General features: G+C 45.6%; 1 protein-coding gene across 1 annotated transcript; it reads right to left on the bottom strand.

The window, feature by feature from the left end:
* Positions 1 to 15: 15 nt before the first annotated feature.
* On the bottom strand, positions 16 to 20,893 carry LOC114790703 (uncharacterized). The gene is made up of 15 exons (XM_028980992.1): positions 20,821 to 20,893; positions 19,609 to 20,215; positions 19,304 to 19,528; positions 17,296 to 17,454; positions 16,783 to 16,854; positions 15,120 to 16,295; positions 12,293 to 12,341; positions 10,913 to 10,983; positions 10,197 to 10,703; positions 9,941 to 10,108; positions 5,656 to 5,910; positions 4,064 to 4,537; positions 3,904 to 3,983; positions 2,157 to 3,786; positions 16 to 1,279 (listed from the first exon to the last, which is right to left on the bottom strand). Exons 2-15 carry the CDS (start codon positions 20,170 to 20,172, stop codon positions 1,064 to 1,066), a joined length of 5,646 nt encoding a protein of 1,881 aa, XP_028836825.1. The 5' UTR covers positions 20,173 to 20,215; positions 20,821 to 20,893; the 3' UTR covers positions 16 to 1,063.
* Between the last annotated feature and the right edge of the window lie 4,306 nt (positions 20,894 to 25,199).

Raw genomic sequence — 25,199 nt, 5'->3', positions numbered from 1 at the left:
TAAACGTAGACAATGCAGCTTGAAATATGCTGACTTTGATGCCCTTTGCAGCACGTGTTTTTATTGCAGAATCTTGAACTGAATCCTTGTAATACATGGCTGTACATAAGCAAGGTTTTCACAATTCTATTGATTCCAAAACTTTGTAGAAAAGTTGTACATGTCGAAGCAGAAATTGATCGTAAAGCACTGTATATATATGTATATACAAAAAAAGAGATCAACATGTCTGGAAAACTTCCTGCTATAACTGGTGTTTCTTTAACTTCAACTTTTATAATCTGATACAAGTATATCAGTAACACATCACCAAGAAGGAAGTATGATACATTGCTGTACCTTTTTTTTTGTTGTCCCATCCCTATAAATACGTTTTCTTCATAACAGATGCTTTATAATTGCAAGTAATGCACACTAATGAAATAACTATATAAAACCAGCCTGGTGTGGTCTTGTACGTCACAATTTGGTCTAGTGTTAGCACCAAATCGAGAACAGTGAATACTGAAACGTTTTCAGCAGAAACATTTATTATCAGAAAGGGTGGCAAAGGCATCTATTTACTAATAACGTCACTTTAGTGACCATATTGAGAAGAAGACCATTCAAGGAACTGTGTCTTAAGGACACCCCTCCAATCAGAGTTCATAAAAGTTTTCTTTAATCAAAAGGCATTTATATGCAAGTTTGTAAGTTTTCAATGCAAAATCAAACACATACACATGTAGAGCAGGCCGCTTATTAAGCAATATGTAAATTACGTAGCACTTTCTTCAAAGGTGACATGAGAATAAAATGATTTTATACAGAAGCCTTTGGTAAAGGTGAAAAAGGAACTCAAATGGTCAAAATGAACAACACATGGGGATTTATAAAAAAAAAAAAAAAGAAGAAAAACTCATGCCAGGTGAAACATGAGAGTTTGTTACAGAGGCAACGGTCCACTGTGAGAAACTCCAGAGGTAAAATTCTTTTTAGGTATTATTTACAAAAAAAATAACAAGAAGTAAAAAGTGAAACATTCAGAGAGAGTTTTTTTGAAATATGTACGTCAGTTGAGGTTTCAGATGATGACTGTTTCAGTGTGGAAGGCTGAGTAGGAGAAAGTCTGTTTCTTCGTTGAGAGCGTGGCCTGGGTTACGGGTGAGGACGACGTGGAGGAGGATGTGGACGATGAAGAGGGAGAGCGACTCGCCCAGCGGGAGGGAAGACGCCGGTTAGCAGGACAGGCTGGACGGGAGAAGCTCTTCTTAAGGTTCACGCTGGACTCTTTGCTTTGCTGTAGAAAGAAAGGAAAAACAAAGCATTTATCATTCACTTTTTCATTTCTTTTTACTTTCCCTCCATTTTTGCTATTGTGTTGCATTGTGTTTTAATAGCACAATGCCTAATTGTCCTCTGCAATGGCCCTGGCAATCAGAAAGAACTAGATTGCATCAAAGCCCTTTCCTAATTCTCTTCAGATGGACCTGGCTCTGTTTTTCCCAGAATTTAAAGGCATTTCCAGCACATAAAAGTGATCTTTGCACAAGACTGTTTTTCCTGGATTCTGCACACCACATGGCTGGCCGTTTGGAGATATTCCTGTAATTACGCAACAGTCTCAGCCTCTTGCCCAAAAGGTCAGAAACCGTTCCCTTAAGATGAAAGGCTTGGATTTGGGGCTTGGTCAACTTGCTCGTTCTCCTCCGTGCCACCCATTCCAAACACCCCCCCCCTCAGGGATTTAACCGTTGCTGTGAAATGACTCTTGCATTTTTGTCAAGCCCCCCAAAAAGTAAACGCTTTTCCCTGAACCGGCGTCCTTATTAAGGGGAACGTGGAAAAACTCTTGCTCTCAAATTTGAGTTCTTTTTCCTGATAGCGGTCATAAATCCCAAGCTCCCAGGGATGGCCTCAAAGTTATGAAATCATCGTAAAATAGTGCCAGTCTTCATTGGCCTCCAGTGGCCTGGTTTCGTTTTTTGGCCACACAGGAAGTTAATATATTTTAACTGATTTTCACCAGAAGCTATTTATTTGCTATGGCCAATGTGCATTATTACCTTTCCATGGTTCTTTGGGTGAGGTGAGCCTGTGATTTGTCAGGTTGTTGGTGTGTGTGTGTGTGTGTGTGTGTGTGTGTGTGTGTGTGTGTGTGTGTGAGATGTACTAACCTGCAGTGTTACATGTATCTCTTTGTGGCCAGTTGCCTGTCGGTGTGATGTGTGCGAGAGTCTCTGACCGGACCTGGAAAGGTGCTCCATATCCAGCATGTCCAGGAGCTCAATGAGGTCGTCCTCTTTCCCGGGGCTGGGTGGAAGCTGCTGGGCCTGGTCCGAGCTCTCAAAGCTCTTCAGGATCCTCTCCACAGCTCCGTAATTCGACCTGGAGTCAACAGGCCGGGGGTACGCCGCAAGCGTTGTGGGTTTCCATGGATTTTCATTCAAAATTCTTGACCTGGTTTTTGACACATCCTGTCTCACGTTTTCTGTCTGCCTAAACTTTGTTTCATTTGTATGTCCACCCAGACCCCCCGTTGCAGTGTTAGATGAATCCATCTTGTACTTGACTTGCATGGAGCTCGCGCTCGCAGTCTGGGCAAACCGTGTCAAGGACGCCGCACTCTCCTGAGGAGCAGTGGCTTTGAGCACCGATTCAGAATGAGGTTCTGGTGATTGGCTGGACGCTCCCTTTCTGGCTTTCACCTCTGGAGGGTGTCTACTTGATGTGGGAATCTGGTCTCTGACTCTGACCACTGGATATTGCTGTGGGAGCTCATACGCAAGCCCTTTAAGCTTGGACTCCCCATATGGTCCTAGGAGCTCAACGGTGGCCTCTTCCAACTCCACAACTGCATAATGTGACATTGGATGTTTCTCCTCAAGGCACTGGTTGGGCTGCTCCGTTGATCGGACCTCCAGGTAATGTTGATCAACAACATTCATCTCACTTGTGTTTATCTTTGGCTCCTGTGGGGTAGAATCTATCTTGGAGATTGAAGAATCATCTTCCTCGAACCCCCGTCCCATCTCAGCCTGGAAAAGAGTGCGGTTGAACTTGGCCGTCTTCTGCTCCAACATCTCGTTCCTGCAAGGGGCTTTGGTACCACTGCATGGAGGGAGTATGTCCAAGGAAGGCATGCTTAAGTCTACGTGGATGTCCATGGGCTTGGGATGCCCCCCTGGGCCTTTCTGTGTCCCAGGCGCCTTAAGACCTTGGCTGCAGTCTGTTCCCATTGTAAGAATGTTTACTTCTGACAGGCTTTTTTGGACAGGCACATATGTGGACGACTTGCTGCTTCCAAACCGGCTTGCATCACAGGACCATCGGTTATGGCAGCAACTGACATTGCACTTCGAATCTGCAGGCACTGTGCATGGGACAATTCCAGAATCTGTCAGAATCTTGCCCTCATTCTCCTGCAGCATCGCCTCAAACTTTCTAACCACAGAGGGGCTGTTGCATTTTCTGCTCAAATGAACACAGGGACTTTGACATTTCCTGTCAATTGGGGGTTCTGGGATGCTGATTTCTGGCTCTGGAGCTGAAGTGCTGTTCAGGTACCAGGAGGTGCTACGAGGTGGAATGGGTGGGGCCTCTGTTTTCCTCAAGGGGCTGCTGCATTCAGATTCTGTTCTCATGGGGTCTTTACTGCCAGTTCTGTCCCAGCTGCACTCACTCAGTTCCTGGAGGTCTCTGCACCATCGATTCAAGCTGAGGACTGCATCCTCCATCTCCAGTTTGTTTTTCACGTTCTCCACACTCTCAAACTCCTCTGGAAAAAACAGTGACTCAGTTTGACTTCTAAAGTGAAAAACCAGAGAGAGACAGAGACTCGGTTATGTGGGCCAACTACAACCATCCAAGGCATGAATGACATAACAGCGAAGTCTGGAAGTGTATTCTGCTGTTTCCCCACACCTCTTCACTCCAGATTTCATCCTGATTTCATCCTGGTAGCTGCACAGCTCCTCACTCACGCGAGCTATTTCTCGCAGGGCCTGTAAAACACCAATGAATGAAAAGGTGAACCCATTACAGAATGGTAACTGGTAATGCTGATCCAGAACACCAAACTCACTGCATTCAGAGCGGTAATGTTCTTTTTCTTCTCTGTCCCACAGTTAAACTCTAGGCTCTGGAGTGACCCGAATGGATTCAGCAGACTGTCCTGTCCAGTGAGGGAGGGAGGATAATCCAGCCTCTGTCCCAGACAGCCCTGCAATATGTCCTCCAGCTCTGCTGCCTGAACATCAACATCCTGGCTCTGTGCAAGGTCACACAGACCAGGCGCCACGCTCTGAACGTCGCCGTGGGGATCAGTGACCTCCCTGCTGCTGTTGCTGTGGCGACCTGGCAGGTCTCCGGTCCTGTGGCTGTGCTGGACGAGAGAAGTGGAATAGCTGCTGCTACTGTTACTGGGAGCGTCTGAGGGGTCAGTAAGTGCAGTGGAGCCCGAGCTGGCAGAGTGCAGACTAAGCCTGATGGGGCTGCGCATTTCAGGGTTTGGTCCAGCATCGCCAACCTCGCGATGAGCCTTCACCTCGCTGTACAACTGCAACAGAAGCACAACAGCCATTTAATATGATGTCACTATTAACACAGCACCAATGTCAATAATTCAATATGGGGATATGTTGTTATTCAGTGCAAGGTTTCATATTCAGCCACAGATTGTACATTTTCCTTTTGAAAAACTACAGATGGCTGAATAGCAAATACACTGCAATAAATGCGATCAGTAATGTATTCTGTTACAGTACAGTACAGTAAAAAGGTAATATATTCAGAACACAAAATTAACCATGCAGGCATTAACATGAATAAAAGATCGGCCGGTTCAGAACCGGTTTCTGAACCGGCCGCTTCCTTAACCGCTAGGCAACCACTGCCCCACAAAATTAGTTTGAAAAGAAATTAGTTTGTGTGCCACTGAACAACGCAAATGAGTTAAATGCAGAGGACATATGTGCTGTGCTGCTTCCTTTTCTTTCCCAATCCAAATCCTACTCAGTATTATGCCTTTACGTTCTTGTTTTGGTGGGGTCATGTGTTTCGGTTGTTCTTGGTGGGGGTCATGCGGAACTCAAACGTTATTTCATGGCAGATTGTTCTGAGAGTTTTATGCACTACCCAGTCCCCTTTCTAGTACCTCATTCGTTAAAAACCTAATCTCCATTCCAAACAAGTATCGGATTAAAATCCTTCCAGTCAGATATCCCCTGGGCCCTCCTCCTCCTCATTCACCACCCAGCGTAACTCAGACTGACAGTTCCCCCACGCTGCAGCTGCACTGACCTCAGGTCTGCTACACTGGTGTTACTGTTTCTGAAATAAACCAGGAGGAAAGAGAGGTCAACTGCTCAGCGCAGTGGGGATGAAGCACCTTTGCACTGTATTTCCAGCTGTGTTGCATCACTTATCAAGGGATTTGTTTCGAAATATAAAACCCCACAGACAGCTGTGGAGTCTGCTGCTTCGCTGGGACGTTTGGCACAGTGGAAACTATTGATCTCTGTAATTACTGATATCTGTGAGTCTGCATCCTGCATTAGTCCCCCCCCCCTGTGTGAAGCATCCCACATCAGCCTTCTGCCTCAGATCCGCTCGTCCGGCCAGAATCGCGTTACAGCCTGACCTGGGCGTGGCAGCCGCACATTTTCTCCAATGTACCTCCTCAATCTTCCTCTGCATGTCCCTCAGCTGGCTCTCCCACTCCTTCCTCTCCAAGTCAAAGCGCTCCAGCAGCTCGGACTTCTCCCGCATCCAGCCCCGCTCGCTGTGCTCCAGCCGGCAGCGCAGGTCCATGGCTGCCGTGTGGGTGTCGGCCAGCAGCCTCTTCTGCTCCGCCTGCTCCCGCCGCAGAGAGTCCCTGGGCTCCGCACCCCTCACGACCTCCACACACGGGCTATGATCTCGAGCCTCCAGCTACAGCACACAGGGTGGGCAAGGGAGAGGGGGATTCATGAGAAGGAGGCGTAACAGGAAAAAGAGCGGTGTGAAGAACCGGGCCGAAGTGGAGGGCTGCGGTGGACAGAGAAAAATATGGGGCTGGAAAGACAATAACATCCTGCCCAATTTTAAACGGCCGCAGGATGTGAGAGCTGAGGCCTCCTCATTTACATCTCTAAGGGAAGGTCAGGCAAGCTCATTCAGACAGGAAGACTGTTACAGCTGCAACAAAAACTGAACAACAATGGAACCATTCACATTTCATTTTGTTCCAATCAATCAGGGATTCACTGGGACTACCAAGTTTCTGTGTGTGTGTGTGTGTGTGTGTGTGTGTGTTTAAAAATATGAAAACATAATAACAGGAATCCATAGGTTGGTGTTTTTTTTTTTTTAAATGAGTAAAAATCATGGCACAAGTGGGGACATGATTAAAAAAGCCATAAAAACATGGCAAGAAAGCTACAGTTTCATAAAAACATTGAAATTTAGAAGAATCATCAAGACATCTCTACAAGTCTACATCTCACATGAATGACCCATGGCTTTACACAGGCTTTCTGCAGGATTAAGGAAGCCAGATTTAAGACATTTTTAAAAATCTTTTTCATCCAAAAAAACATTTTTTTTTCACATAACTTGTTGGCCCCAGAGCCTACAATTATAAACATATATAATATAATATAATATAATATAATATAAGCAGACCCAGTACAAACCCATCTTTATACAGAGCACAAGAGCTCTTGAGACCCTGGGCCTGGTAGACCTGTTCAGAAATCCATCCCTGCTTTTAAATAGTTAACAGTGGTGGCCTAGCAGGTAAGGAAGTGGAATATCTGCTGTACAAAACTAATTTACAACATGCAAAAACGTTTACCAATCAATGAAACAAATTTAAGCAGGCAAAGGTAGGTACTTTAGACCAGACGTTCATGTTTGCTGACCGGCATTGTAGCCAGACGTATGATAATTATCATATTTGTATCATAATTTTACCCTCTGTATGATGTATGATCAATATATATATTTTTTAATTTTATGGGCTTTTAAAAATGTTATTTCATTAGCACGACATGGTACAGATCGCTGTTTTCATTTGGCAGTTTATGCACAGTTGTCTCATATGCCTTTAATGCCAATCAATGCCACAATCAATGCACAATGTAACACGTGGTGACAAACCAAGTAAACAATGATGAGTGGTTTAAGCATGGATTTGCACGGCAGAGTTGCAATAACGAAAGACACTAAGAGTAAGCATATGTAGCGTCGCCAGACTTACTGAAATGAATGGGAGAAAGACCCTAGTTTTACTGGGTGGTTAAAGCCTGTAACTTGCACTAACAATGAAGCGTTCTGTCGCTGTTTCAAGGTGCAAATGATTTTCGGTGCTGTGCAGTAGAGTTAAGAGTTGCATTACTATAATATACCCAGTCTATGATAATATGTGTGGTTGAAGCAGATTTTATGAGCAACGTCAAAATGGAAATTGTGTGTACAATAATTTCTCCAAATACAAACATTTTAAGATGCTTGTACAATACTTCAAAATGTATAATCTGGCAACACTGCTGACATTTTTTTTTTTTTTTACCACGCGAGTTTTAATCGACCCGACCTGAGCCCGACTACAATCGATGATAGAAAATGAGTCTGAGCCTGCCCAGAAACACAGTTCTAAAGCGAGGCGTGTTGCATTGCTCGGACTGCTGCTTTATGACCGGTGCTCCCATTCCCATGTGCTTAGTAAACCCGGAAGTGTGCAACGATGGCAGATTACTGACAGACTGAAGGCTTGTTTTGCCAGAGTCACTGGGTCTGCGGTGTTTTTAAGATATTTCAACTCTGGATTTAAGGATTACTAGTTATTTCTTGGTTTAGAAAATCCAATTCAAGATTTTTAAGGATCTGCAGAAACCCTGTTCACAGCTCGCTGTGGTTGCCTAGATGAACGTTTGGGGGCCTCAAGCATGTCACGCTTCTTTTGAACTTCATTGACATTCCGTGGTCACTGCCATTGCGAGGGCAGGCGGTAACAACCTTTCATTTACTGTTACTAGGCAAAACTTCACTCTGCTCAAGAAATACAGTACAGGCCAAAAGTTTGGACACACCTTCTCATGCAATGTGTTTTCTTTATTTTCATGACCATTTACGTTGGTAGATTCTCACTGAGGGCATCAAAACTATGAAAAAGGTGAAATAACTGAAAACATGTTTTATATTCTAGTTTCTTTGCTCTGATTCCTGCTTTGCGCACTCTTGGCATTCTCTCGATGAGCTTCAAGAGGTCGTCACCTGAAATGCTTCTCCAACAGTCTTGAAGGAGTTCCCAGAGGTGTTTAGCACTTGTTGGCCCCTTTGCCTTCACTCTGCGGTCCAGCTCACCCCAAACCATCTGGACTGGGTTCAGGTCCGGTGACGGTGGAGGCCAGGTCTCCACTTTTTGTTAAGTACATAACTCCACATGTGTTCATTCATAGTTTTGATGCCTTCAGTGAGAATCTACCAACGTAAATGGTCATGAAAATAAAGAAAACACACTGAATGAGAAGGTGTGTCCAAACCTTTGGCCAGTACTGTAGGTTCGGTCGAAAGCTGCCACATGCCACCCCGTTGTTTAGTTTGTGTGATCTTGCTCTATTAAGAGACGTTCAGTTTAATTTCTGTCTGAATACTCCAGAAAACGTCCTCTGGTCAGCGTGGTTTTTATCAGATGAATGTGGAAGCTTAAAATGGCATCTTGTGACAAGGACTCTCTCTGTGTGACCTCTGTCTGCGTATTACTATTTTTGACAGTGCCCAGAAGCCATAAAACTCTACAGTGTCTGCATAGCTCAGAGCCTTTCATGGTCTTGACTCTTTTTGCACCACTTTGGAAAACAACTTAAAATGTTCACCAAGCGAACAACAACAACAGCAAAAACAAATGGCCATTATGACCTGTAACCCTGAAAGGAACAAATTAAAGAGTTATGTGTGTGATTTCCCAGGAAGGTTCTAAAGAACATCCATACCGGGACGTTGTGCAATCTGTCTGGAACATCTAATCTAGCAGGCCTGGAGATCAGCTCTCCCGTTGCGGGTTTATGGCCCGTGCGTTTGAGCCACACTTGTTGCTGTGTCTCCGCGAAGAGTCTCTGTCTCTGGGTAACGGTGTCACTCAGCCAGTCATATAAATAGACGGTTCAACCCATGCTCCACGATTTCACATTCCTAGGGGCGAGGCCAAGGCACGGCCCAAATGAGAGGCAGAGTATGGCATTTCAAAATCAAATATAAATATATATATATGGAAAAATGCCCATAAATACACATTCCTCAGTGCCTGGTGGTTAAACCCAGAATGAGGTGTGGTAGGATGTGGCCTGCAAAAAAAAACAACAAAAAAAAAAACAACGTGCACCATTTCTTTTAGAAGCCTTCCAGTAGGCTCCTCCCTGAGCTAACCAACATTTCGCCCTTTCTGTGTAACAAAAGAGTTCTGAAGTTCTCTTTACGCCTCTCGGGAGGAGCAAGAAAGCTGCACAAATATAGCACAGGGATGGAAGGGAAGCAAGAAAAAAAAACCCCCAAAAAACGTGGCCGCGTTGTGCATGGACAGGGTGTAAAACAGGAAGCAGCGGATAATCGGATGTCCTTTCACGCGGACACTTAAAATAATTCGATTTTGAATGTGCCGCTGGGAGGCCGGCCTCGTCCCAGGGTGCCCGCCTCGCCGCTACTGTATTAGGAGCTCAGGGCCTGCGCCCTGGCATTGGCGCGTCAACACCGGGAAGGGATCAGACGTGCATCCATTCGCTTCGTAAACACAGTCTTTATAAGGCTGTTAGGGGAAGCTCGGGGGTGAGAGGGCCGTGGTTTTAAACAGACCAGACCACGGTGAAATCACGTTGGAATTGATGCGTTCTGCGGTCAGCATTGCACAGACCCTCTACCTCCGGTGGGCCAGGGCAAATAACACCAATTCCTCGACGAGGAAATGTTCGATCCGAACCCTGACCTGTGCGACCCTGCACTTCAGCTCGGCCCGCTCCAGCTCCCACGAGCAGCGGTCCTGCACGTACTGCAGCTGCAGCTCGCCGCGCTTGGCCTCCTCCCGCTTCACCTCCAGCTGCACGTCGTCCAGCACCGACTTCAGGTCCAGCAAGATCCTCCGGTTCTCTCCGCCCTGCGGGAGCACATCAACAGACCTCCTGTAACCCCGCCGCCATGCTCGCCACCGACCTCCATGCGTGTGCCACTGGGCGCGGTGTTACTTGGATGTCAGCCACTTGTCTCAGGAGGACCTCCTTCTCCCTCATCCACTCCTCCTTGTCCTGGCCGTGGCGCCTCTTTAGCTCGTCAAGTTTCTTTTTAAGTCGGGCGTGCTGGGCCTGGAGCTCCTGCCGGGCACCCTGCTGCTCGCAAAACGACGCCGGAGGGGACAGGGTCCTCAGGGGACTGCGACTCTTAGCCCTGCCCCCCTCTCTCCCCAGCCGGGAGCAGGGGACGAACTCCCACCCGGGGGCCTTGGCCACGCAGCCGCCACCTCCGTGCGAGCCCGACCCGCTCCCGAACGCGTTCCACATCCCTCCGCCGACCGTCGGACGGGCTTCTGGACCCCGGGCGCCGCGGCGCGTCTCCCTCTCATGCCCCCTCCGCACGTCCCCTGCGCGGACTGACGGGGCCGCCGGCGCGGAGCCGGTCCCCGGGATTATTTTTAACCGCCGCGCCGCGTCATCCCGCCGCGTCAGACGCTCCAAACGTAGCGCGCCGGAAAAAAACTCCAAAAAAAAAAAAAACTAAATATTTTACATTTTTTTTTACCGACAGCATCTACCCGCAGCGAGCAGCATTTTAAAACTCATGTCTAGAAATCTACTGTCCGGCACCCAACAAACGACTATCCAGAAATAACATCCCCGCTCCGGGACTATTTTCCCGGGCGCGAACCGGAGCTCCCCCCCTCCCTCCGCGGGTCCGCCGGTCTTACCTGCGGGCCGAGAGCGCCGGCGCGCCGCCTGGACGTCGATCCGCGGCCGCGGCGCATCCCTCGCCGCGGCCCTTAATAGCCGGCGTGACGCGGGAGTCCCGCGGGAGCCCGACCCGCCCCAGAAACTCCCCCCTCCGCGGACACCGCTCGACTGTCTCGGTTCTTCAAGACCCTTTTTTTTTTTAAGACCCGTTCACCTACAGTACAGGTCTGGACGCACCTTCTCATGCAATGTGTTTTCTTTATTTTCATGACCATTTACGTTGGTAGATTCTCACTGAAGGCATCAAAACTATGAATGAACACGTGTGGAGTTCTGTACTTAACAAAAAAAGGTGAAATAACTGAAAACATGTTTTATATTCTAGTTTCTTTGCTCTGATTACTGCTTTGAACACTCTTGGCATTCTCTTAATGAGCTTCAAGAGGTCGTCACCTGAAATGCTTCTCCAACAGTCTTGAAGGAGTTCCCAGAGGTGTTCAGCACTTGTTGGCCCCTTTGCCTTCACTCTGCGGTCCAGCTCACCCCAAACCATCTCGACTGTGACTGTGGAGGTCAGGTCTCCACTTTTTGTTAAGTACAGAACTCCACACGTGTTCATTCATAGTTTTGATGCCTTCAGTGAGAATCTACCAACGTAAATGGTCATGAAAATAAAGAAAACACATTGAATGAAAAGGTGTGTCCAAACTTTTGGCCTGCACTGTATAGTTGTCCAAAGGCCAGAGTTTTTCTCGGCAGACACTGTGTGAGGTTCAGATGCTCTTCTAAAATACAATATTAATTGTAAGAAATGTATTATTAATGGATATAAGACTCATATTCAGAGTTGGCCACAGCAAGCCATTAGGGGGCAACTGCAATATTTTTCTGCTTCTTATTTCAGGGCTGCACGAAAAAAAAGTCATATTGCGATATGTGAAATGAAAAATGGCACTTACACATCTATCAATAAAAAAAAAAAAGATAATTACTCAATAATAACAAATGTTATTTTCCCAATAGTTCCCATTAGCTCAGGTGGGGATGGATATGCAGTCAGGCAATGGTAGTTAAAAATGCAACAAAACAAGGCAACAAGACAAACATGTATCAGCAAAAAACCCTAAATAATCCCATTTATATAAAGCGGTTCCTATATACTACTATATGAGGTACATATTTGTTAATATGTACCTGTTTTGGAAAAAAAAACTTATTGATTGATTGGTTTATTGTTTATTTTTATGAAGCTGCAGCATTGGGAAAATGCTGAGCGCGTGTGTGTGTGAGACGTCCCACATACGACTTTTAAAGTGTGTGGAGTGCTTTAAGAGAGCAGCGCTGTTGTACGGGATTTCTTATTATATTTCATATTTAGAAATGTCTGTATGTCTCACCTGTTTGGAATTTTCCTTCAAACAGCAGGATAAGCATCTTAGAACCAGCCTAAAACAGAAAGGTTTTAAGCGATCATCACGTTGTCACTAGAAACAGATTACGAAGGTCCGACAACAGAGATGAATGCTCACGGACAAAAGGACCAAAGGGCAAATTCATCTGCACTCATACACATATATTTATATCTGCAAAAACAATAATTATGGCGAGTGCTCATAAATACTTCAGCGTGGGCTTTGATTGACGTGAAAAACAGGGATGTGAAATCTGAGCCGGCCCCTTTACTTCTGGTAAACACCGATTCTGGCTACTAATCAGCCACCCTGCAGCGGGGACTTTGTGGTGAGAGGCGCAGGCCACAGCTGGAAACTGCACACCGCTGCCATTGTGTCCCTGAGCAAGACGTTTAGCCCGGAGTGTCTCTGTCCCTGTGACAATCAGAATCTTACTGACTTGTAAGATGCCCTGGATAAGGGCGTCTGATGAATGGAAATGTAGCGGCTGGCCAATCAGGCCCCAGAGCTGTAAAGCTCCAGTTACATCATTGCAGCTCGGAAGAGAATGACCTTACCGCTGCTGTTTCTACGGTAAACATGACCTCAGCTGTGGTTTCTCCCAAAAATACCTCTGCACGGTCACAGTTATGTTTTACAGGGTTGCTCGTTGCGTAAAAACTGTATTGTTGTGATATTCTGGCCACTGCTGTTACGGTATAAATCTTTTCCGGGAACGTGACTCACCGTATCGATGGGTGGTGAAGACGGCATTCGCCAGCGTTTTGCTGCAAGCTTGTGTTTGTCTGATAACTGCAGCCTTTGCTCGAGGAAGTAAGGAATCTCTTCTGTCATGTCTCACCTTGATGGCATGTTCAAAACCAAAGGAAAGCAAAAAAAAGGGAACAAAAAAATGGGGCAATGACACAAAAAAATGAACACGGAATTTACAGAACGAAGAACAGAGTGAAAAGAAAAACTAATTTGAAGATGGTGGCATAAGAAAGTGAAGAAAACAGGACGAGGATGAGGATAAGCAAAATAATAGGTTGAAACATCTGGGTGGGTGGATGAAAGACAAGATGGTGGAACAGGAAAAGAGATTTAAAGGGTGAGCGTCTGAAAAAAAAAACATTAGTATAGTAGTACATAGTGCATACCCAATGCTATATACACTCACAGTGTATCTACAGGGTGGGCCATTTATATGGATACACCTTAATAAAATGGGAATGGTCGGTCACATTGAACACATTTTATAAGTAGTCGGAAACTTGTAAATAACTCATGAAAGAATAAAGTTATGTTAAAACCAAGCACCCCATTATTTTTCTTGTGAAACTACCAATAAATTTGATGTGTCACATGACCCTCTTCCTATTGAAAAAACAAAAGTTGGAACCAAGATGAACGACTTCAAAATGGCCACTATGGTCACCACCCATCTTGAAAAGTTTGCCCCTCACATATACTAATGTGCCACAAACAGGACGTTAATATCACCAACCATTCCCATTTTATTAAGGTGTATCCATATAAATGGCCCACCCTGTATATTAGAAAGACCCTTGAAAGTGTAGATTTAGAACCCGTAGCATTGCCTGTCATCAGGTCAGTCATCAATAGTCACTGTCAGTTTTAGGATTGTGGCAGCAGGGATGCTGACGTATAAGAAAATAACACTAGGACCATTCTTCATCAGTATCGGTGCTATAATGAGAGCAGCTGACCACTTAAATCATATCTGATCAGCAGTGGACCTTTAGACAGAAAATGGGTGACTGCTACCTAATAAAAAAGCCAAAAAGTGTAGAGGATAGGTCTGGGCGATCATAATATACGTGCTAATATCGAACGATTAGATTTTTTTAATTGATTAAAATTTTTTTCTAAAAACATAAAATGCCAGAAATAAACAGTTTATTAACATATAAAACCATGACTCTCAAGTACATTTTCAGCCATTTATCTCTTTGCTAGATTTAGATTTACACATCTCATGGTACTCCGTGTATTGCTTCCGTATTCCAGCACAACAGCAGCCCAGACACCCAAAAATCTGATGTGAAATGTGTTCATTTAACTTCTAAAGGACCAGTTGCTCGTTCAGTGCAGCATCATAGGAAAAAAAAAAATATATATGTATATATATGTATATATATTTTTTTCCTATGATGCTGCACTGAACGAGCAACTGGTCCTTTAGAAGTTAAATGAAGGCCCGCCTTCACTGAAATGTGATTGGATTATTTAGTAACTATTAAGTAATTCAAGCCGGATGCTCTATGTCTAGCGCGGGCTATGTGGACAGGCAACACACGCAGAGATCCACACATTCTCTCTCTCTCTTTATCTCTCTCCCTCTGATCCTGTCGTGTTCGTGCTTCTCTAAAGCAAGCGATGAACGATGTACTGTCTCGCGTGCATGGTCTCGTATGCTTGCTCTAGTTTCCAGGGACTTCATCCCGTTTGCAGGCATCAGGGAGTCGCTATCAATATGGGGGAGACACCCAGGAGAACGGGGCTGTCTGGCAGCCACGTGTCTCTATTCAAAATGAACGTAAATACGTATACGAAATATGCAAATTTCTGCCATGTTATCCTGATTGTGAAAAATGCCCAAAGCATATCGCCATTCATCGACCGAGATCGTATAATGGCCTGCCCTAGTTCAAGGAATGGTACGTGTAATAAAAACAATAAGACCTTCAAATTGATGAGCTCATACCTGTGCGTGGTTTTTCTAACGTCTGTGCTGGATTATGGATTATGAAGTATGGATTCTAACACTAGTCTGTGTTGGTTGGTGGTTGTCATCATGCAGCTGACTTACAGACAGTGGCTCCTCTGCATCCCTGTCTTCTGGTTTGGGAACCTCTAGACGATCGATGAAACCCTGAAGTTCCTTCCTGAAGGCCTTCATCTGGGCATTCATTCGGTAGAGAAGCTCATGCTCCCGGATGCGGCTGCCGTCGTCGTCCTCGTCCATCCTCCCGAACAGGTCGCCGTTGGTCACGTAGACCCGCGCCTCGGCGATGATGGTGCTGGTGTCCGCGATCAGCCTGTCGATGGTGCGGCTCAGCCTCTCTGCTTCCATGCGGATGTCAATCATCTGCTGGCGGTCCTTGAGGCTTCGGGATAAAAAACGGCCCTCGGGGGAGTAAAGGGAGCGGGTGGGGGTTAAGCAGCGGATGGTGCGCACCTCTTCAGAGTCGCTCTCGCCGCCGATGGGCCCCTCGCGCTTGCGGTGAGGAGGGAGGCGGGCGGAGTCGTCGTCGCTCTCGCGGCGCCCGCTGTCGCTCTCCGCGTCGCTGTCCCGCGGGCTGGCGCGGATGCCCAGGTGGGAGGCCAGGTCGTAGCGCTGCATGTTGGAGAGCAGCACTCGGTTCTCGTACTGCAGCTGCATGACCTTGCCGCTCAGCTCGTTGATCTGCAGCCGGGCGGCCTTGAGCTCCTCCTGCAGCGCCTCCATCTTGCCGGCGTCCGGGCCGCCGTGCCTGGCGCTCTCGTGGGAGCCCGCCTTGTACCTCAGCTTGTTCAGCTCGCTGGTGACCCTCTGGTTCTGCTCCTCCATGTCGGCCAGGTTGCGGCGCAGCAGCTCGGCCTCGTCCTCCACCAGCTGCAGCTGCTGCCGGAGGTCCGAGCTCTGCTCCCGGGCGGCGGGGTCGGCGAGGCCCCCGGCCCCCAACTCGTCCCCGCGCACGTCGTCCAGCTCGGCCTTCAGCCCGCGGTTCTCCACCTCCAGCTCTACAATCTTGCGGCCCAGGATGTTGGCCTCTTCCTCCACCAGGCGCAAACGGAGCTTCAGCTCAGACTCGCGCGTGGTGGGCGGCCCTCCAGCCTCCCCCTTGGGCAGGGGACTGTCCACGTCACCATAGAACGAGCGATACTTCTGCAGCTCCTGCTCCAGCCGATCTTTCTCCTTGTCAATTTTGGCCATCTTCTTCCTCATTAAAACTGCTTCCTCCTTAATGAAGGCCAGCTGACATTTCAGGTCTTCGTTTTCCTCCTGCAAGTGTTCCACAAAATAGCAACAATGTTGGTATATATGCACAGAAATAACAACCAGAGAAAAAATCCAAATTTAGTGTAATAATAGTCAATTTGAAAAAAAAAGCTATATATATATTCATATTTACTAACTATTATTTCAAATATATATATATGTGTGTGTGTGTGTATATATATGAAATAGAGTTTTATGGAATACATATATGCAGAGTGTCAGCAGATCAGAAGCCTGATGGCTTGTGGGTAAAATTTGCCTCTGGAAATGCTGATACAGATCTGAACGCTCGTCTACTAGTGGTGAGGCTATAAAATATTCATTTCACACAAATGCACAACCGTCTCATCCACTACATAAACCAGAGCTGGATCTGGGTGTCAATGGCACTTTATAAACCGAAATAAATGCATAAAAAAAATATTTTCACAGGTGTGCACCCTTCCCCCGTCCCCAAATCCGCAGCATATAAAAGAGACGTGGGACTCACCTCTACTGGAGTCTGTGGGGGCTTCTTATCTGATTTCTGTATCTCCTTTGATCCTTTTCGTTTCAGGGATGTCTAATAAAATATTAATATTGTTACGGCACAACATATATACAAAGTAGGCAAACATTGAGTGTTAATAAAGAATTCTAATAAATTTGTACTAAAGGGTGCTAATACGTTTAAGTGGTTGGCTTAGTGGTTAAGAAAGTGGCCCCGTAATCAGAAGGTTGCCGGTTCGGATCCCAATCCGTCAAGGTGCCACTGAGGTGCCACTGAGCAAAGTACCGTCCCCACACACTGCTCCCCGGGCGCCTGTCATGGCTGCCCACTGCTCAGGGTGATGGTTAAAAGCAGAGGACACATTTCGTTGTGTTACCGTGTGCTATGCTGTGTATCAAAATGACAATCACTTTCACTTTAAATTGACTCTGGATTTAAATGATCATAGACCTGTCTTACAACATATTAATCTTCTATTTTTAAGATGGGGTCAGAAGAAACCACATTTGTCACCTCTTTAGCCTTCTCCAGCTCGTTCTGCAAGGCCTGCTTGGTGACCTCCACCTCAATGAGCTGCTGCCGAAGCCTCTCGTTTTCCTCCTCAGTCTTTGTTCTTTTCTCCTCCACGTTCTCCAGTTCATTGTGTAGTCTCACTGACACATCCTTAGCCACCTGAAAAGAAAGATGTTTTGTCCATGTATACAGTTTTAGAGATATGTGCCATGAATGTGATCTCATATGTGTGCACCCACCTTCTCATCGCATCAGAGGATGACAGGAGGGTGAATTTTTCAAAAAACTACATTTAAAGGCATTTACATTTACGGCATTTGGCAGACGCCCTTATCCAGAGCGACTTACAACGTGCTTAAGTTACCATCGATGAAGAGATCAATTCTGGTTCACTAGGACCCCAACTATGAATACATCTATTTTATTCACTCTGTTGTAGATTCTGTACACAAAGTTCGACAACAAGAACATTACAATTTAATCTAAATATTCTTTAAAGAGGAAGGTCTTGAGCTGTCGTTTGAAGGTGCTCAGTGACTGAGCTGTTCTGACCTCGAGGGGAAGTTCATTCCACCACCGAGGGGCCAAGACGGAGAAGAGTCTAGATGAGGGTCTTCCTTTTACCTTCAGAGATGGAGGGACCAGGCGAGCAGTACTGGAGGCTCGGAGTATACGAGGTGCAGTGCGAGGTGTAATAAGGGCTGTGATTTAGGATGGGGCTACTCCATGTTTGGCTTTGTAGGCCAGCATCAGAACCTGATGCATGCAGCTACTGGGAGGCAGCGAAGGGAACGTAGCAGAGGGGCGGTGTGGGAGAACTTGGGAAGGTTGAAGATTAGTCGCACTATTGCACTATTTCTGCACTATTTCTCACCCATCCTATTCCTGCATTCTAACTGAGTATTTTGCTTTTTAAAACCAGACCAGTTGATGTTATGATTCCCATTAGTATCCACCCCTGTCCCACCCAGTAGTGAAACTGAATGCAGAGGCCATTGATCCCATGGGAATAATAATGAAAATACGCATGTTCAAAAACTGTTGTATCTTCAAGATAAAAAAAAAAATTCCAATAAATAAAAACAAAACTATTATGCAGACCCAGTAAGCCTGTGTGAAAAGATATGTTTTCAGATGTTTTTTTTTAACATTTTGACGGACAGAGATCGTTTGATGAAGCGCTTCGAAGCTATATCTGCAAAGGCCTTATCGCCCTTGGATTTTAAGTGAGTTTGTGGGATGACCGGGAGAAGTTCCTTAGATGTTCTTAGCGTCTTGGTTGATTTATTTTGCAGTAACTTTGCAGTGTAGGCCGGAGACTGACAATTTAAATCCTTGAACTCAAATAATACAATTTTTACATTAATTTTAAATGAAATTGGATTGAATGCAGGGAAACTAAAATTGGCTTTATGTGCGTGTTGGTGAGCATGAAACCCTAGGCCCTGTACATAAGCAGTCTCTGTGGACCCCATTCTATTCGATTTGGGTCTAGGGCTAGGGCTCCCCTACCCAGTTGGGTCCTGGGTCCATGCCAAAACGGGTCCTAGACCGAAATGGTTCTAATGTTAATTCGGGGTGCATGCCAGAGAGATTCCACAATTTGTTCCCAATACCATGACAGTACAATCCTATCTGAACACCGGCACCCCATCCCTCTATCTGTTGGTGGCGGCGATTATAATTCGTAGCCTGTATGGTCATCTAGACTCTTCTCTGTCTTGGCCCCTCGGTGGTGGAATGAAGTTCCCCTCGAGGTCAGAACACCTCAGTCACTGAGTACTTTCAAACGGCAGCTCAAGACCTTCCTCTTTAGAGAATATTTAGATTAACTTGTATAGTATGTGTATAGAAACTACAACAGAGTGAATAAAAAGATTGTATTCATAGTTGGGGGGTCCTAGTCAACCAGAACTGATCACTTCATTGATTGTAACATGAAAGCAGGTTGCAAGTCTGCCAAATGCCGTGAATGTAAATGTAAATGATAGAAGAGGCGAGTGGGCACCTTCAGGTCCTGCTCCAGGCTCCGGAGCAGCTCCCCATCGAACTCCCCGGTCTGCGCGTAACGCAGGCGCTTCCTCTCCGCCTTGCGCAGCCGGTACTGGAGGATCCTGCAGTTCTTGTTGGCTCTCTCCAGGTCCCGGCGCATGTCCTGCAGCTGGCAGGCGTCCTCCTCGTAGAACGTGTCGCGCATTTCGTCCATTTCGGCGCGCATCTCCTCGATCTCGTTCTGAAAGCGGCGCGAACACGACACGGACCGGTTAACGCGCACAAATATTTAACATATAAAAAAAAAAAAAAAAATCCTACCTTTAGATCTTCGTTCTCGTCCGCGAGACGATGGTTTTCGTCTTGCAGATGCTGGTCGGCCGCCGGGGCTTCGGGCGAGCGCTCCGGCTCCTTCGCCTGCATCTTGCCTCCCTTCTTCAGGCTCTTGTTGATGTGGAACTGAATCAGTTCGGACTGCAAGCACCCGTCTCTCCAGAAGCCGGGCCCGCACCCCAGGGCGCCCTTGGCCGCCTGCTTGCCGCCTCCTCCGCCCGGGCTCTTGCCTTTTCCCTGCGCGGATTTGGACGAGCACGGCTGATCGGACACGACTCGGCTCGCCGGCTCGGCGTCATCCGACGGCGCCTTGCGGCTCGCCTCCGCCCTCCTCAGCGTGGGGCTTTCAGCACCGCTGGGCTGGACAGCGGCCGCGCCTTTGGGGGCCGGTTTGTCCTTGCCGCCGGGCACCGTGACCGGAGAGCCGCACCGGCCGCTCTTCGGCTTGGACGCGGCGGGGCTCTTGGGGGCCGACTTGGGGCCGACCGGCTGCTGCTTCTTGCTATTGTCTGGCTGTCGCGGGTCGGCAGCGCCGCTGGCGGCGGGGTTCATGGTGACATCTGCGCCGTCAGTCGCCCATCGCCGCGCCCGGTGCCTGAAATTCACCGGTTTTTTTTACAGCTCAGAATTACAGTGCGAGCGGCGGCGTGACGTCACCGCGCATTCACGCTCGCGAATGTTACGCAAATATTTCAGACGCGTCCGGAATGGCCACGTGAATAAAGTACAGCTTCACCCCGCACGAAACGCGACAGCAACCAAGAGAACGAGGTTTTTTTTTTTTAAAGCTGTCGATTGTCCTTTGATTGTCGCGTTGAAGATGAACCCGGGCGGTCGGGGGGAGGTCACCTCATCCCCCGTCATAATTAGCTCATTATAACGGAGCCGGCCGGGCCGAGCTGGGACACGTTTCCCGCTGAAACCTTTTGTCTCCCGGTGACATTTCACAATTGACACAATTACGAATAATTACGAATAATGTCGAAGAGCACAGATCGCATTTGGAGGTGACTTGCTCATCACTCAGGCCCGCCAATGGTTTAATAATTAGTGCATATGTTACAAAAGCAGCTGATAAACGATGAACGGGAGAGACTGGTATTCCGTACCGAGTTGCTCGGATTGTCGAACGAAACTCCCCGAACGAGTCATTTTCAGGCGAGAATTTAAAATGTTGGTGTTTTTTTTTTCTTTCTTTACCTTGAAATCAACCAAGCTTGTATCCAGGTCCGATGGCGAGAAAGAGATGACACTGTGCATCCGGCGACGGAAGACCACCAATGAAAGGCGAATGGGTGACGTCACGACAGGGCGGGACCCCCGGCAGGAAAAGCGATGTTGAGCCGGTCCCGGTCCAGGCAACGTTTTAAACAACAACCTGTTGTCGGATTATATTATATCTGTTATTACTATTATTATTATTATTATTTCGACATATTTGGACATTTTGATGGAGGTATCAGGTTTTGTCCGCTGTTTATTGTACCAATATATAAAACCAATCATCTAAAAGAAAGAAAAGAAAGGGGCTGGACTGTTGCTGTATATGAATGAAACTGTAGTATAATCCGTGGCAAGATTTTAGGTGACGCCCCCTTGCATCACTGGAAGTGTAGATTTACTCACAAGAAACTGAACAGCCTTTTCTTAGAAACTCTTTTATTTAAAAAATAAACTGTTTTAAAATTAAAATAATTTTCAATAAAAGTAAAGGCTAATTAGTAAAGGCTAATTTGTTGGAAGGACAGTAAGAGAGACATTCCACTGAACCCCGCCCCAATTTTCAATGAAATTATTTAGTCTATTTGCCATCCTGTGATAACGAAATATGACCGAGACTGCCTGTTCTGAACAGACGTTGTCAGTGAACAGGGGGTAAAAGTTTAGGCTACAGACACTCAGCATGAAAAAAATGATGACAATTGTCTGGACAACATTCTCTAACAGCAGTCAAGTTGGCACTGTTTGTGAAAGTGAAAAAAGTGAGTGAAGTGATTGTCACGTGATACACAGCAGCACAGCACACGGTGCACACAGTGAAATGTGTCCTCTGCATTTAACCCATCACCCTGAGTGAGCAGTGGGCAGCCATGACAGGCGCCCGGGGAGCAGTGTGTGGGGACGGTGCTTTGCTCAGTGGCACCTTGGCGGATCGGGATTCGAACCGGCAACCTTCTGATTACGGGGCCGCTTCCTTAACCGCTAGGCCACCACTGTCAAACACATTGTGAATATGCTGTAACATTAAAACAGAAGAGGACTGTTTAATAATCTGTGCTTGAAGTGATGCTCGGAGCTCCCATGAATGGGATCAACACTATTTTCGGAAGAATTCTGGGGTGCCGTTTCTTCGCCCAGATACAATACTGCTATTTTCTGATTGGCTGTTCTGGGGGCCAGGGCGGTCCAGCACTAGGACCCGGCGGAGAAGCGCCTGTTTCCCAGTGAGGCGCTACTGTACCGCGTACAAATTATTTTTCCGCAGGAGTGCGTGACAAATTACTAATAAAAAGAGTGACTTCATAAAAAAAAAGAGTCACTTCAGAGACCTGTAGACGGAGGGTGGGGTGTGTGCGAGTGTGGGGTTACATATTATTATTATTATTATTATTATTATTATTATTAATACGTTTCATATTAAGACATTAATACCAACTAGTTTTAAGAATAGTTAATTTTTTAGTCTTTCTCTGTTTGTGGCATCCCCTGGATGGATGGTGTGTTCTGGCAGATCAGCATACTTTGTCAGAATAGCATACCGGTAGAGCAAACTCATAGCCCTAACCATAACCCTTACCCTAAACCTAACCCTAACCCTACCCACATGTACACTGACATTATGCCATTCTGACAGGTATGCTAATCTGTTAAAACATTGACCCTGTTCATATGTGAACGTATGATGTCCTCTCTGAAGCAGAGAACGCAAACTCGGTAACACAAAGTACTATGAATGTGGACAGCCAAGTCTGCAGCAGACAGATAAAAATGCAGCTCAACGTGGAGAAAGAAAATATTATTTCTGTACTACTTTTACTAGTATTAAAAACAGCTTCATCGGTTATATAAGTTATACATTCAGCCGTGGTCCTGGTTAGACATTATCCTTGATCCAAAGCCTCTAATACTGCCTAATTCAAGAAGTAGGGAGCAGCATGTCTATATTTTTGTGCCTTTATAAAAAGCATGGTTACCAATACTCTCCCTCGCAGCATCAGAACTGTAACTGCCAGACGCTGCAGTCAGAGCTCTCAATGCACTGCCGTCACCAGAACAACAATACACCTCCAGCCTTATGCACCTGGTTTTTGCACATCTCAACTAATTTTGGACATCTCTGCTCTTTTTGCACATTCCTGCACATTTTGCACATGTTTGTCTTGTCTTGTGTGTCCCGTTCTGAAATATCCTACACGATGTTGTCCAGTTATGTCCTTTTTAACCTGTTCATTGTACAGAAAAGCTTAACTTTTCTTATAGAGAAAACCTGTACACTATTTAAGCTTTAGTTTTAGTTATCATAGTTTAGATTAGTGTGTATATACATATATATTTTTCTTTCTTTTATTATTGCTGTATGGGGGGGGGGTCTGTGTGAATCATCATTTCAATACACAATATACTGTGTATACTGTTGTACTGACAATAAACCAGTCTTGAATCTTGAAATACTGAGATTTTGCTTTTCGGTGTGCAAGGGCAGTAGCATCAGCAAAAATGTTTTAAATCTGTGCATGCAGCATTTTGCACAACAGCTCGTGTACATGGGGCATCACAAGTGTTTAATGCCCCATGTCTCGTCTGACATTCATGTAACATTTGTTACTGCCTTCTCATGATAAGACGTCCTCAGCCTAGATGAATTGGATGGCCTTTAAGAAATTAACAGCTCGTGTGGTATTATTAAAAAGGACAAGAATGTTCTGACTTGCAGTGTTTTAAGACTTTCTAAAACCCCCCACCTAATCATTTCAGCTCTCATATGCCTTCTATAAACCCCCACAGCCGATAACCCCAAAACAGCATAAATCAGCCCAGTACAGACAAGTACACCTCATCACTTCCCTGTTGTAGTGTAGTGACCACATGGAACCAAGACAAGGGGATACTTCGCAGCGCGAAGTTGAGCTGAGGCTGAAATCAACAGAATGAAATCCAAATGAAATCCCTCTGGTCAAGAGTGTCCGCAGTATTTCAGCAGTACCGGAGACACGAGCAAACATATCTTAAAAAAAAAACAGTCTTCAGTATTGCTTTTATTGCAAGGGAAGTATTGATTTGTTCTCTTTCAGAGTGGCACTTCAAAGCACAGAATGGCCTGCCCCCACTATGCTGATTGACAGCTTGCAAAGCCACAGAAAATGAAAGGTCAGGCCCAGAGATCAGGGGACATCTGCTCATCATGACAGCTGAGAAATACAAAATCTGTAGAATTACTGCCATTGTACAACTTTACCGGAAACCTCATCAGGTGTGGATTCTGACGTTCTGACAAATTATAATACATCAGGAATACATTTCAATAATGTAAGCTTTATTGGCCTGTGTCTTCACATCGGGAGAAACAATGTGCAGCCATTGTTACACATGGATGGATGTTGCGGCTGGATAAGATAAGGATGTGTCAACATAAGATCTTTCCCATAGGAAAAAACCTCTGGCAATTTTTTTGGCCTTTTATGAAGTACTGTAAAGATTAAACATAAAAACATGCTGTACGGCTGTACATGCAATCTGTGACAGCATATTTAAAATAAATGAAATAAGCTCTATTTCTACCTCAATCTAAACATAACAAGCCACCATGGGCCACTCACCCAGGCTGATGCTTTCAAAGAACCGTGGCCATGTTCAGAGAAAGACAAATAATCTAACATATTTAAGTGTTCTTTTTCCCTGAAGGATACAGCCCCGCTGCCCCAGCTGAAAAACAACACACATAATGTTTTTGCTTTATTACTTTGAAAGCAGCACATATATATATATATATATATATATATATATATATATATATATATATATATATATATATATATATATATATATATATATATATATATATATATATATATATATATATATATATATATATATATATGAGTTTGTTTTATTTTTAGGAAGTCTGATAATTGGGCTGCAGCATTGATCTCAAAAAACACAATGGTGGGCAGGAACCAGAGGAAGAGGCCATCTGTATTCATCATTGCCATAGAAACCTTTGTCTAGGCCTCAACCAATTAATGAGACTGAGGAGTGGCCGTGATTTGATTGGTTCCCTGAAACCCATGTGCTCAGTGAGTAAGTAGTGAAGACAAAGAGGAAGATTTGGGACAGGGTATAAAGGAAAGATAGTTAGAATTCACCCATAAATTTGAACTTAGGTCCTCAAATAAGGCCACAAAGAAGCCATGGACCATACTTTGGACCAACTTAAAAAAGTAATTAAAAAATATTTAGCATTGAAAAGGTTCTACCCCAGATTCCATAGAACATAGATTGTGAATACCATGAGTTTAAAACTAGCTTTTGTCCATGATGCTCTAACAATATAAATTTTCTACATTTATTTTGGTGTAGTA

This window comes from Denticeps clupeoides, chromosome 5 (genome assembly GCF_900700375.1).
Source record: "Denticeps clupeoides chromosome 5, fDenClu1.1, whole genome shotgun sequence".
Lineage (NCBI taxonomy): Eukaryota > Metazoa > Chordata > Actinopteri > Clupeiformes > Denticipitidae > Denticeps > Denticeps clupeoides.
Note: the sequence above shows the minus strand (reverse complement) of the source record. Positions and strands in the feature narration are given on the sequence as shown.

Excerpts from the sequence above, each read along its gene's own strand:
- LOC114790703 (XM_028980992.1), bottom strand. The coding sequence starts at position 20,172 with ATGAACCCCGCCGCCAGCGGCGCTGCCGACCCGCGACAGCCAGACAAT. Across the intron at positions 16,296-16,782 it reads CCCCACAGACTCCAGTAGAG|GAGGAAAACGAAGACCTGAA; the intron begins GTGAGTCCCACG and ends GAACACTTGCAG. Across the intron at positions 4,538-5,655 it reads TGCAGAGGAAGATTGAGGAG|TTGTACAGCGAGGTGAAGGC; the intron begins GTACATTGGAGA and ends CTTCTGTTGCAG.